Source organism: Panulirus ornatus, chromosome 65, assembly GCF_036320965.1.
Source record: "Panulirus ornatus isolate Po-2019 chromosome 65, ASM3632096v1, whole genome shotgun sequence".
NCBI classification, from domain to species: Eukaryota; Metazoa; Arthropoda; class Malacostraca; order Decapoda; family Palinuridae; genus Panulirus; species Panulirus ornatus.
In genome coordinates, this window is record NC_092288.1 from 3,930,001 (window position 1) to 3,944,242 (window position 14,242).

Consider the following 14,242-nt stretch of genomic DNA (forward strand, 5'->3'; position numbering starts at 1 on the left):
CTACACGTCATCATTGTGACGTTTTCTTTCTCTTTATTCCAATGCGGCGATGCCTCGCATTGGCGATGCCTCGCTGCTTGTGTCTCATTGTTCTTAGCGATATATTCAGCCGTGGAGTTCATCCCGGAGGCCAAAGAACTCTTGCTAAATTGTGTTTGTCAATATCTCTTTGACGGGGGTATATTTTGGTCCTGATGTCCTCCGCTATTTTTATTACCCCCCCGCACTATTTTAAGGATTGTGACAGTTTGACGGGTATTTTTTTTCTCTCTCTCTCACACGTTCAAGATGATCGTATGTTGTACGTTTCCCCCAGACAGTTTTAATATTTGCTCCGGTTGTTTTTAGTGTTCCTGTTTTGCTTCTTACTCTTGGCAAGTTCTGTGTCGTTGTTATATAGAGTTAAAATGGTATTTGTTGTTGTATAGATTTAAGATGGTATTTGTTTACCAATCACGGGTATTGGTGGCGACATCAGCAGCTAAGTAGCGTCCATTCCAGGTCATATTAAAGTGTCTGTTAATGGTCGTATGACCCAGTTAATGGTCGTATGACCCAGTGATGGTCGGATGAAGGTGTCTGTTGATGGTACACCTCCTCAGCCAGTAACTGGTCGCGTCATCTGGTGCGCAGACTGAGGTTCGGTTAGCCAGCTGGGTTTGATGGGTCAGCCATCCCACACCCCCACCCCCAGCGAGGGATCGAACCCCTTGTGTGTTGATGTGCCTGGGAAGCACGCGTCCGTTCCTCACCAAACTCCCCAGTCACAAAAAGTCTTATCGTAGAGAGAGAAATAATTAAAAAAAAAAAAAACCTTACAGTTTTAAACCTACAGGAAAAATAGTAAACTTGATTTTACTGGGGTGGGAAAACGAATAACTTAGACGGATTCTAACCCATGATTCTTAGGACGTAGGTGGTGTCTAGAAATAAATACTTGACATCGTAAACTTGGCAGTAGGACAGAGTGGCTTTTAAGTGACACTGTGTATGCTAAATGTATTCCCCAGCGCCTCTTAATAAACACATGAAAAAGTTACTTATAAAAGTGTCCGGGTTTACCCCTCGACAATGCCAGTATATCTCTGATTATATCCTCTATATAAGTGGCATGATGCGCGCTATAATATCCTCTCCCCCAGCGACACAATGACACCAGCCTCACTCCATGTCATATGCGAGCTCATTTCGCGCCAAAACGTGACCCGGTATGAAACGCGACTCCATTCAAAACTCCCGCCAATTCTGCGTTGCCATCATTATGCCGCGCGCGCGTAAAATATGAGAATTGTCTGACTCCCAATTTATGTGTCATGGGGGTTCGTACTCAATAAAGTAAAATATATTAGGCCACTACTCACGGAAATGTGTCATAGCAAGTGTAGGCAATGATAGGAGGCGGTGCATCCCCCGGGCACCGCCGGCCGGCGATAACTTGGGCAACGGTGGCGTCATCCCGCGCGGCGTTGCCTTGACACGATCATCTTCACCGCCAAGGCGTCGTCGCCTCCGTAGCCCAGACTTTGCGAGGCCAAAGCTCCTTTATTTTGTACAGATTTGGATCATATTGAATAAAGGTGTCCGGACCTGTTCAGCGGGGGGAAACGGCAAGGTCGACCTTCTTCCATTTTGCAGAGCATTTGACCATATTTATGAAGGCATCCGAATCTATAGCCGACAGAGGTAGCGTTTCTGTTTTGTATAGAATTGGTTCGCTCTGAATAAAGGCATCTGATACCCCAAGGAGGGAGAGTCAGTCTTGCTCTTGTTTCTCGTATAAAACTGCGTCAAGATGACATGAATACGGGACAGTAGAGAGCGGTTTCTCTGTACCCTCCCCTGTCATTAGGAGTCATGAAATTGACTTAACTGGTTATAAAACTTCTGGTGTTGACATGTGTGACCACACTTGGCATCTCATATTTCACTCGTTTCCTGCTCGTTTCATAAGTGTTTCTTTACTCTCTCTCTCTCTCTCTCTCTCTCTCTCTCTCTCTCTCTCTCTCTCTCTCTCTCTCTCTCTCTCTCTATTTCAATTTAACGCTACACACACACACACACGTCTTCATCACATTACCATTACTAACTAACCAGCGAACTTGATGGTGAACTGACCACTACCATGCTCGTCTTTATGACCGTACGTGTACAATTGAAGATGAAGTAAATGAAAAGAAAAATCTAAGAACACCTTTCAGATCTGAAAAGCAATTGTTTGTGAATTTTTCAAAATCTTTAATTCCGTCGAAGCCACAAGAGGAACAACTTGTAATTGTAGTTAATGGTTGGGTTTGAACAAGCGTTAATTAATGACATAATTATCGACCACTCTCCTCTCCACCTTTCATATCAAAAGCGTTTAGAAAAATCTCATTATATCCCTCCATAATCAGTTTGATATATTACATCGTAATAGATCTGTATGTATTTCTGAAATGATAACAGTCTTGGCTGTTTGTGTACATTACGTAATACAAACACAGTACACCTCCGTTGCTCTGTTTATTGACCTCCCAACGGATCGTTTGCGACCGTTAATCATGAGCAGGACTTAAGGATCATGGTGGCCGTTCAGTGCAGTGGGTAATCAATATGTAACAACCCACTTAACAGACAGGATGCAGTCTGTTGCTATGAATCATCGCGCATCCGACAGCCGGGTGATGTATGCTAATGAGTTGCCAAACCAAACCCACTCCCTCCTACCTCTTCTGTTTACTGATGACGCCGCCTTGCTATTTTGACACCCTCCACCCTGCCCGGCTAGCAGTCCATTAGCGTCCACAATAAGGAACTGAAGGATTTAACGGGCTGGCTAATATTAGGTACGTTTAACGCTAGGTATCCGCGAAAATTAAGCACACGAGCGCTAAATATAGCACAGACTTGATGTTTTAACGCTGGCCGTTTTTGAAATAGGAACTTTTAGAAATAGGTTGGCGGGTCTAGTGATTGGTAGAAATTACGAAAAAAAAGAAAAACAATGTCTTTGGGATCGTGTTTACCTTAAAACTAAGATATGAATGCAGTTTCCAAAATATTTCATAGATAATATGACCATTTTTTTTCTAGTCCAAATTGCGCTATTGTGACCTCGGGTCACACCTCGGGTCACACCTCAGGTCAGTCCATCTAGTTTGCTTTAATTTTCGTGTGCCTCGTCCGACATCCGGTACCTGCCCTAGGTGTTCATCCTGGTCCCTTGTTAACAAACCTGGTAATGTGTAGATGGAATAGCGTGTCGGGACGATACCTTGATTTCGTTTTACTGAAGTCATACACATTATATAAACATTATATAAACCACGAGACGTTCTTAAAAAATATATATATATTATTCCGACGCGCGCGTCTCTGTTGTGGTAACTACATAATCAGATGATTCAGTTACAAGTTGTCAACCCCCCGTCATATCTACTACAGTTACAGCAGCGCTGCTTTCTGTACTCTCCAGGATTCAAAAGCGCACCCGTAAATTCCCAATCACACTATGAAAAGAAATGTTGACCCCAATAGTGTAAGACCCGGCCGGAAATGGGAGGCGAAATAGACGGCCGGATTGCACAAGTTATCCGGATGATTGTCATCGTTTTTGGGGGGAAAGTACCGTAATTCGTTGTTCCGCGTAAACGTACGCGATTATCACACAATCCCTCGCGAACGCTTGTCACCTCGTCAAAGCCAAGACTATAAAATGGCCTGTGATTTACGACGTCGTGTCAAAGTCTCTTCATTTATTAGCATTACTGTGAAATGTACAAAATATATGACGTTCCTCAGTACGTATTGCCAATGCTGCACACTCCAGTACACGCTGCTCAGTACGGACCTGCTATTACACTGTACACACTGCATAATACGGACGGTGCGTAATACCAGCCCTGTGGTGTAAGTTTATCATCACAGTAATGACCCTTTATATAACCAGATAGCGCAATCCTGTTGCTAATCTGTGTTTACAGTTCTCGTATGTTGATAATTGTGTTTACTTGTGCTTTTCAGTGCGCTGTGTACGTCAGCCATACATATATATATACTTCCTCGGGTTGCCGTCACCTGGTGGTTATTTTGTATGGCTGTGTTTTGTTATTGTGCAGGTGTCCCTCAAGGAATATGTCAACATGGATCGTACTTTATTTGTCTTTGTTTCTAAACTGAAAATGATTGATGGACATCTTTCGTGTGAATTTGTACGAGACCCGTTTCAGACCCTCGAGGGCGAGGGTACGATCCCCTGGTATGATGGCCTGACCCTTTAACCTGACCCTGAAGTGTCAGGTTACAGGCATACCGTCGTGCTGAAGGGTCGTGCTGAAGGATCGTACCATCATGCTGAAGGATCGGACGGCCATGCTGAAGGATCGTACCGTCGTGCTCAAGGATCGTACCGTCGTGCTCAAGGATCGTACCGTCGTGCTCAAGGATCGTACCGTCGTGCTCAAGGATCGTACCGTCGTGCTCAAAGATCGCACGGTCGTGCTCAAGGATCGTACCGTCGTTTTTTGGAGGGTTGTATCTTCTTGCTGAAGGGATTTAATCCCGTATATATATATATATATATATATATATATATATATATATATATATATATATATATATATATATATATTATACTGCCATCTGTCTTTACCCCAAAAGTTTCGCTCCACATCATGTACAACCAACACCTCTTAACCTACATCTCGGACCCGATGTTCGAAAGTCTCCGGATATTGGGTAACCACATTTGACTACCAGATGGTCGAAGATGGTTGGATGGTTGGCCTATCAACTGCCAGGGGATCACCACGACCACCACCCTCAAACAGCTGCGTCTACCACCCGGAAATCAAAACTGTTTAAACACCATCTTCAGGTGTTGTCCAAGGACAACATATATATATATACGCTCTCACTGTGTATCTAGACACCAGATATACGCAAGGGAGTTTTTTTGTCGTTCGTTTATGTATATTTTTCCCATACGTTCGCCCCGCCGAACTTGGGCAACGACGGCGTTGTTATGACGGAGTGAGGTAGACGTGAGGTACACCAGCGCCTCCGGAAGTGATACTCGGTGATGGTGAATACGGTTTCTTCCACGGTGGCGCGTCACAGCTGGGGGGAAGTAAGGGGAGGTCTGTGGGAGACCATGGGTAACAAACCCAGTAGAACGAAACCACCTCTTCTTTGGGTGGAGGGGGGGGGGGGGGGGTCGAACGGCCTCGTCTGAGGGTTTCGAAGTCTTACGAAGAGACTGTTTACTTCGACGGTACAACCCCACTGGAGGTAATAGCATTGGAACTCGCGGCGGAACCACAAGAAGACGGAGCCCGGTAACACACACACACACACACACACACACACACATATATACACACACACACACACACACACACACACACACACATATACACACACACTAAGTAAGGTCCTGATTGGGCAGTGTGGTAATTAAGGACGATAGGTACAGTAATTTGAAGTGATTTTTAAGTCCTAAGACAACGGAAACACTTTAAAAGTGGATGACGTCATGTGTTCCCTCGCTTTCACCGCCACCTGTGCCCTGGTCACCACTCAGACTCATGCGTAACATTTGTGATTCGTTTGATCTATGTGTATCGTATGTGCTTCACAGAAGGAGTTAATGTCCAGCCTGGTGTGCTGGGCGTCGTAATACTACTGTTGTCAGTCTGCCAACGAATGGACATGTATTTAATAAACGAATAACGTTCTAGACTTAATTATTATTTCTTGTTTTAGGGGGGGCGCAGAGTCATTGAGGTAAATGGAAATAAATGAAGGAAATGAATTAAAAAGGAAGGAAGGAACTCTTGCTAGAACGTTATGTTGGAACGTGCAAAACTTAAGGCAAGGCGGAGATGTTGGCTTAGGCAGAGATCATATTGTCCAGATGATAATTGATGGGGAAAGACAGACTGAATCTCCAACATCAGTGATAGAGAGGGGAGTGTGTGTGTGTGTGTGTGTGTGTGTGTGCGCGCGCGCCTGCGGCCTCCAGCAAGGACGGCGTCGTTGGAGTGTCATCGGACGAGCGCTGATGACGAACACCAGATACAGTGTTGGAGATGGGAGTCTCTGATCTCCAACAGTGTGATCAGTGTGCAGCCAGCAACCCCCCCGCGCCACCATCAGTAAGCGTGTGTATAAGTGTTGGCGCTGCAGCAGAGAGGGAGGCAAGAAGGTCCACCACCCATAGGGAGACCATTCCCCAACAGGGAGGGCAGTAGTGTAGCAGGAGGAAGAGGAAGAGGAAGAGCAGGAGGAGTGCGGGAGGAGGAGGAGGAGGAGTGAGGAGGTCGGCATATAACGGTACCCTGGGGAGTGTAACCCTCCTCCCCCCGTCTCCCCACCTCCCTCCCTGACCCACAAGTCCCTCTGGCCACCACGAAAGAAATCCACTTTTCCTCCTCCCGCCATTTATCAGCTTGAGGGCCTCCTCCTCCTCCTCCTCCTCCTCCTCCTCCTCCTCCTCCTCCTCCTCCTCCTCTTCCTCCTCCTAAGGTTTGCACTCTTCTTGTATCATGGGGGGGTGTGTATCCTCCTCCTCCTCCCCCTCTCCCTCATCTCCCGTCCCTCCCCCGACCCCCTCACTACAGTGCCAATTCTGATATCTGTGTGTCGGGAGGTCTAGTGTCCTCACACACACATACGGCACTCCACCCCACGCTGCCTTTTGTGACGACCCTCTCACTCCACCGCTCACACCACTCTCACTCCACGCCCTCCGCCGCTCACACCACTCTCACTCCACGCCCTCCGCCGCTCACACCACTGCTCACTCCGCGCTCTCCACCGCTCACACCACTCTCACTCCAGCGACACCACACACACACACACACACACACACACACACACACACACACACACACACACACACACACACACACACAAATAACATCTATTATTCTTTTCTAGGAAAATTTGAATTATTCTAGAGCGATTCTTTATAATTATCGGTCTGTTCAGCTTTTATTTTTCTCTTTCTTAAGGGGGGTGGGGGGGTGTCGGGTCGTATTTTCTTCCTTGTATGTTCGGTCGTGGAATTACTTACAAAGTCAAGTTGTTTCGTTATCTTTATGTCGTCAGCTGTGCACCGCGTGACGAGTTCGTGCACGCATCTCCCGCACGTCATGAACGGGGCTCCTGTACTTACGGGGGGGGGGGGGGGGGGGGGGAATAATAATATACGTGCGAGGGAAGTCCACTTTAAGGTTTGTATCTACTCTGTAATACACCTCCTGTAATCCCTCTGCTGGAATAGAAAACGAAAATAAATATACTCTGTATTCCTGTAGTGGAGAGTTATATGTTGGTTGTATGGGTGGAATACCGGCACCGGACCCGGATCTGGAGTTTGTTGTATCCGGCAGCTTGCTGTCTTAACGTTGTTGTCTGTCCGTCCGTCCGTCCGTCTGTCACTGATGGGTCAGGTCAGAGGTCAGGCCGTCGTGCCCAGTAGGTCACACGGTCATCCTCAAAAGGGTTTTAAGTAATGGAGAGAGAGAGAGAGAGAGAGAGAGAGAGAGAGAGAGAGAGAGAGAGAGAGAGAGAGAGAGAAGAGGAGTTACGTAATGATAGTTTTACAACAAAAATTTAACTCGGGACGTTAGCTCAGAATTGCCACTCTCTCTCTCTCTCTCTCCTCGTTTCCCACTTGTTTGGTGGGCGCCTTAGACTCTGTGTTGGCTGCCCGGGGATGACGACAACCTCCCCCCACCCGCCCACCCCCCAGCGCGCACCGTCTGCCAAACACTTAACGATGGAAAATTTACATCAAAATAGCACACGTGACAAGGACGCCTGGCGACCCCACATCATCCACACGCCGTGCCACACGTCTTAGTGATCTAAATTAAATGAGATGAAACGTTTTTTGGGGGTAGATTTAGAACCAATGCATCACACACACACACACACACACACACACACACACACACACACTGTGGGACCGTTAGTAGAACGGGGCAAGTAGCCTCGCTTTGTACAGTAGTAAACCACCTGCAGTTTACAAGGTAAACTTCAGGTGGCAAGAGGCCGGCCAGACCAACCATACGTGACGGTGCGCTTCACCCAATCCCGTCGTGGTAAACAAACAACAGAGACAACAACAACAACAACAACAACAACAACAGCCTCTCTGAGTAAATAGATAGATAGATAGATGGATAGGTGCTTTATTAACCCTTTAATGGAAATACAAACATCAAGACATACGACGGTACTTGCCATACTGCCCCTGGTCACCAGCAGCGCTCAGGAAGCAAGCTTCGTCCGCTGGACAGGACCGCAGGTCAAGAAGTGCAGGGTGTGTTGTGTTCGTCTGTGTAGGGTGGTTGTATACGGGCTTTTAGACCCGTGTGATTGCGAGATGCCTCGTTAATGAACTTCCCTAAAAGTAATTACGTAGCTGTATTATAATTACCCTGTCATTAAGTCTGCCAGTGTATTACGTAAGAAAAGCGAATTTATAACGCAGGTTTGGTCGATACAAGTTCGGTCCAGCATTATATGTCGTTCATTCAGAGAAGATTGTAATTTCGAAAAATGAAAAACGGAACGTTAATCCTGTGGGCCCAACCTGGGTCGACCTTTGACATGAGCCGGGTGAGAGTCGGGTCACAAAGGCCAGGCTGTCATACCCAAAGGTCGAACCATCGCGCTTAAGGACTTAAAAAGTTTTTTTTCACTTCTTTCATTCCAGTTTTCACTTTTATTTTCTCTTCATTCATGCCTTACGAAACCAAATCGAAGATAGGCAATGTGGCGTTAAAGTTGGATATTATTACAGTTTGGTGTTACGAGATGCGAATCAAAGACAAAAAAAAAATGTTGAATGAAGAGCTTAAATGAGATGTCGTTTCTGCTGCAGCTGCTGCTGCTGCTACTGCATGTCGTTTTCTACAAGCGACGGTAGACGAGGCATCGAACGCGTCCCGGAGACATTGTTCTTCGTCGTCGTCTGTTTGTCGTTGTCAAGGGGGGAGAGAGGGGGAGGGTTTGGGACGGGAGGGAGAGAGAGAACGGAGGGTGGGGGAAAGCGGATCTTTTCCCAGCGTCTTGCTATTTAATTCCTCAATGTGGGTTTTTCCTTGGTAGTTTTGCCCTCAGACGTTTGGCTGCATCTGCTTCCATACGATGACGCTTGGTTTGTGTGTGTGTGTGTGTGTGTGTGTGTGTTTGTTCTACGTGGTTTGCACCGTACGTCTAACGTGACTGTTATCTGGTTCGTTTGTGCTTGCGGCCTGGATGGTTTGCATGTGCTGTCGATGCTCATGCCCTTTTTTTACGCTGTGGTGCATTTGCCGTTTAGTTTGCGCCGTAGTTTACTTGTTTGTGGGTTGTTTTATTTGTTAGCACCGTAGCTTAGGTTCTTGCTTAGTAGTTGTAATATATATATATATATATATATATATATATATATATATATATATATATATATATATATATATATATGGGAGCGGGGGGCTGGAAATCCTCCCCTCTCGTTTTTTTTTTAATTTTCCAAGGGAAGGAACAGAGGGGGCCAGGTGAGGATATTCCAAAAAAGGCCCAGTCCTCTGTTCTTGGCGCTACCTCGCTAACGCGGGAAATGGCGAATGGTTTGAAAGAAAGAAAGATATATATATATATATATATATATATATATATATATATATATATATATATATATATATATATATATATTGAGCTGTAGTTTACATGTGATATTATTTGTTTATATTGTAGTTAGTTTGTTTGTGTTGTGATTGGCTTGTGCGTGCTATGGGTGTTTGGCCAGCTGATGGCCAGCTCTTTGTTTATCTGTGGTGTGAATGGTCGTGTTGTGTCGTGACGATGTGGTTGTTCGTCCGTGTTGTCGTTAGAGTCATGTTGTGGGACCTGTTGATGACCTGCAGACTAGCTAGGTTGATGAGCCGTTGTTTGTACTGTAGTTACCGATGCTTACCCTGGTTGTACGCGCTGAAACTACCAGTTCCCTGTGTGGGTAATTGACTGTGCAGTGACGAGTAGTTTGCGATGAGGAGTTCCTTGTGATCCGACGAGTTCTTTGTGATGATTTAAATCGTCTTTGTTGCGAGTAGCTGCTTTATGTTACGAGTGGTGACTCACAAGGACAGTCATTCTCTGGCCACGTTACATTAGGCTGGTCACATGACGTATGACCACCCATTGCATGGAGGTCAGCGGTGAGGAGGTCAGGAGGGGCAAGTGAGAGAGAGAGAGAGAGAGAGAGAGAGAGAGAGAGAGAGAGAGAGAGAGAGAGAGAGAGAGAGAGAGTGGGGGATGTGGAAGGGGAAGAGGCGATGGTTTTTTGAGAAAATGGAAAACCTTGCCATTCTAATTTTTCGAGAGGGCGAGTATAGGGGGGGGGGGGGAGGAAATGGCGCCTCGTCTGCGTAGGCATATTGGTGATTGACCTTTTTTATCGTATGAATGGGGTCACAAGAGGGGAGCCCAGTATCTGGTAGGCCTTAAAACTGGGATGGCATGAAGGGAAATATTCCGCGGGACAGTTGGCTAGATTGGCGTGGAATGGTGTCTGGGGTGGATGGGGGGAGCTATCCTTGGAACAGAAGGTCGAGTTGATGCGAGTGGTTCTTTATTTTTGTGGGATAGGGTGCGATGAGGATGACGCCCTGGGATGGTGTGTGAGCGGGTCGTGTTCTTCTGGGACAGGAAAGTGGGAAAGGCGTGGAAGGGTGTATTTCATTGAAGCTGGTGCCATATTGGTACATGTTTCATTTGATCAGTGGTAGAGTGGGACAGGGATCCAGAAGGAGGTGTCTTCAGTGGGACAGGAATCCAAAAGGAGGTGTCTTCAGTGGAGCAGGGATCCAGAAGGAGGTGTCTTCAGTGGGACAGGGAAGTGGGATTGCCTGAGCATAAGCAGTGCTGGAATGCCTTCCCTTCTTCCCCTCCCATTTCACACTTTATGAGCCTTTCTGATCACGCTTATGTACAACCTGTCCGCCAGATGGAGTATGGGGCCCTGCCCTGCGATGCCCTCCGTCATGGGTTCGGGGGGGAGGGCCCCTTAGTCTCATGGGCACCTCGTGTGTCGAGGAACCCACCTCTGTAGGTCTGGTGGGGGGTGGTGGACCTCCCATCTTATGTCACGAGTTTCCAGCGTGTGTGTGTGTGTGTGTGTGTGTGTGTGTGTGTGTGTGTGCGTGGGTCAAGCTCTACCTCAGATCCCAGATGTTGCCTGGTTTCGAGTTTTACGGCATGCAGTGGAGTCCCTCCTGCCCCTTCCTTGGGGTGTGATATGGCTTGGATGGGGGCGGTATGGCTAGGGAAAGGAAGGGTGGTATGGCTGGAGTAGGGGGGGGGGGTGTTTGATATGGCTTGGGTGGGTGGTTAGGGATGTTGTATGGCTTAGGTGTGATGGTATGGCTCGGATGGGTGGTGGAGAGTATGGCTGCGACGGAGATGTGGTACGGCAGAGATGGGGGTTGTGGTATGTTTTTGGGGTAGAGGGTGTTATATGGCTGGTGGAGGTCTCGTATGACTGGGGTGAGGATGTAGTATAGTTTGGAAGGGGTTGTGGTACGTGCTGAAGTTTGCTGCGGGTGGGATGGCTCGGGGGGTGTTTGGCATGGCAGGGAGTGGAGGTGTATAGTGTACTTGGGCTGGGGGGGGGGGGGCGGGAGGGAGTAGTATGGCTGATGTAAAGGTTGTTGGGGTGGGTTATGGCTGTGGAAGATGGAGGAGGGTGTGTGTGTGTGTGTTGGGGTTGGTCGGGTCTGTGTGGAGTGGGGTTGGAAGTGAGCGTGGTCGGGGTATGGGGAGGAGGGTTGGGGGGTGAGAGACAGTAGTGAGGGAGGATATTGGTCAGTCGCGCCACTTGGTCCATCACCACGCCAATAACGATGACAACCCCAGGCCGTTACGCCAATAATCGCCGGCACAAGATGTACTACACGTTCATATCGGCGTGCCCGACCCCCCTCCTCCCCCGCCCCGCCCCGCCCCGCGCGGCACAACCCCACGCCCGGGCGCGGGCTGCCACTACGGGGATCAATAGTGGGCGTGGCGTGGCCGGGGGGGCGGGGCGTCGAGGGGGCGGGGCGAGGGTGCGCTGCGCGGGGGAGGCTGACACTGTGGCACAGGCCTGGCCCGCCCCCAGTCACCCGCCGCCCGTCGCCCAGGCCGGACTCTGTGTCAAGTGCTGGTGCCGCCCACTTCCGCCACCCGCCACTACCGCCGCCGCCCATGAGCCGCCCCCGCCACCCCGCCCGCCCGCTCTACCGACGTTGACCTCCACCAAGTGACCTGTGTGACCGAAGGTGATAAGCCGCAACACCTCTTGACCCCCCAACCACCACCACAGTGATACCGCGGCTGGTGTGACCTCCTCCTCCTCCCCCCCTTCCCCCTCTACGGCGTGCGGCGCCCTCCTCCTGCAGCAGCAGCGGCAGCAGCAGCAGCAGCATCAAGCAGCAGCTCCTCCAGCAGTAGCAGCAGCAGCGGCAGGAGTAACCCCTCCGTGTGTGCGTGGTTCCTTCCCCCGGCTGTGGTCTACAGGCTGGATCTATCACGAAGGATGTTGGCTACCATGGCCACTCTCATGATGCCGGCTGCGGCTGGCCCCACCATGGCCATGAACCCGCCCGCGCTGCCCCTCACCCCCGCCAAGCACGACAACAACACGCTCAAGAACAACGCCCACAACAACAACAACGGCCAGAAGCAAGGTAAGGCGGCCCTCCTCCCCCATCCCACCCACAACACACGAACAGCAACAGCAACTACAACACACACAACCCGAGGGGGGGCGGCCCCCACCACCTCCTCCCCCAAGATAATGACAGTTCTACGGGGGAGGAACCAGCTGGACAGTTGTAGTGCGTACTATAAAAAAAAGACACCTACTACGGGAAGGATTAAACTTGTTAATGTTTGCGGTTCTCGTGAGCGGTGAGGGAGGAGGGTGCTTGACCATGTCCTCAAGCCACCAGCAGGAGCTGTGTGATGCGTCCTTAGAAAACGCCCTCCCTTCCTCTCTCTCTCTCTCCCTCCCTTCCTTCCTCTCTCTCCTCCTCCTCCTCTCTCCTTCGTTTTTTCACCGCCGGGCTCGAGAAAGGTGCAAAAGAGACTTGTCAGATTTGAGGAGGACGTGAGTGTAGCCGCGCGTGGCGAAGTGGTTTTGAGGGCGGTGAGCGAGGCGCGAGCTGGCTGGGCCGAGGCGGACGGCCGCCCCCCAGCCAGCTCAGGTCTCCCTGCCGCCATGTTTTCCCGCCCGCCACGTGGACTCGCGCGCCAACCCGCTTTCCACGCTCTAAACCTCGAAAAAAACGGGAAAAAAATAATAGAACATTATATATATATATATATATATATATATATATATATATATATATATATATATATATATACATATATATACACACCGGACATTTGTAGCTGTAGATGCGCTCTGTGCTTCGATGGAAACAGTGCGGGGAAAAATACCTGAAGGAGAATTAGGGGTTCCGTCATGTCCTGCAGGAAGGAACCCCCTTGCAAGGCGGTGTCTGACCCCGCGGGGCAGTCACGGCCGCAACACGGGCCATACTACGTCGTAGGCCGCCGCACCTGAGATTCACCGGGAGCTAAAGTCGCCGCTGAACGTACCGGGAGACGTAGAGATTCGTCGGTGATCGTCCTCACGTACACGTGCCCCTGGGGAAGGGGGATGTGTCGGGTCTGCCTCCCGTGATGTGCGGAAATGAACGGCTCGATTCGTTCGTGAAGGTGCGGGAGCGTCGATGAGGAGAGTTCGCTGCTGGTGGCGACCTGGTCGGGAGGGCAACCGTGGGGTAAGGGACGAGTTTGCAGGGGCTCGTCTCTAGTCTCCCTGGCGGAGCAGCTCCCCTGGTTGCTGACGTGTGGATGCTACGTGGTTCTGGGTGCTTCCCCTGCCTCACGTCTCTGTCGTGTCTCCTCACGTCTCACGTCCGTCTCTTTCCCAGCCTCTCCTTCCTTGTCACCCACACCTCACCTTTCCTCCTTCCCTCCTCACACCTTCGTCTCCTCCTCCTCCTCCTCTTCTTTATCTTATATCTCCCCATTTTTTTCCTGCCAGATTGTCTTGTTCGCCTTGCCTTTTGCGCTCAAATTTCTTGGTTATATACCGTCTCGTCGTATATTGTTTACATCTCTGGTCCAGTTTCTACTCGCGTAATGTTTCTTCTTCCTGTCTATCCCACCGTCCCTTCTGCTTTCCCCCGTCTCCATGTCCCCTCCACTGTATTCACCT

General features: G+C 49.3%; 1 protein-coding gene across 7 annotated transcripts in view; it reads left to right on the forward strand.

Annotated features, from left to right (window-relative positions):
• The window catches only part of LOC139746496 (nucleolysin TIAR-like), a 1,460,715-nt gene that overhangs the window by 914,106 nt on the left and 532,367 nt on the right, over positions 1-14,242 (forward strand). Inside the window, exon 1 of one of the 7 annotated variants that reach the window (XM_071657789.1) lies at positions 12,135-12,698. The exons of the other annotated variants lie outside the window; for them this stretch is intronic. Within the exon in view, the coding sequence (XP_071513890.1) occupies positions 12,548-12,698 (151 nt within the window). The 5' untranslated portion in view covers positions 12,135-12,547. Of the gene's footprint in view, positions 1-12,134; positions 12,699-14,242 lie in introns of those variants that run through there. 7 annotated transcript variants of the gene reach the window in all.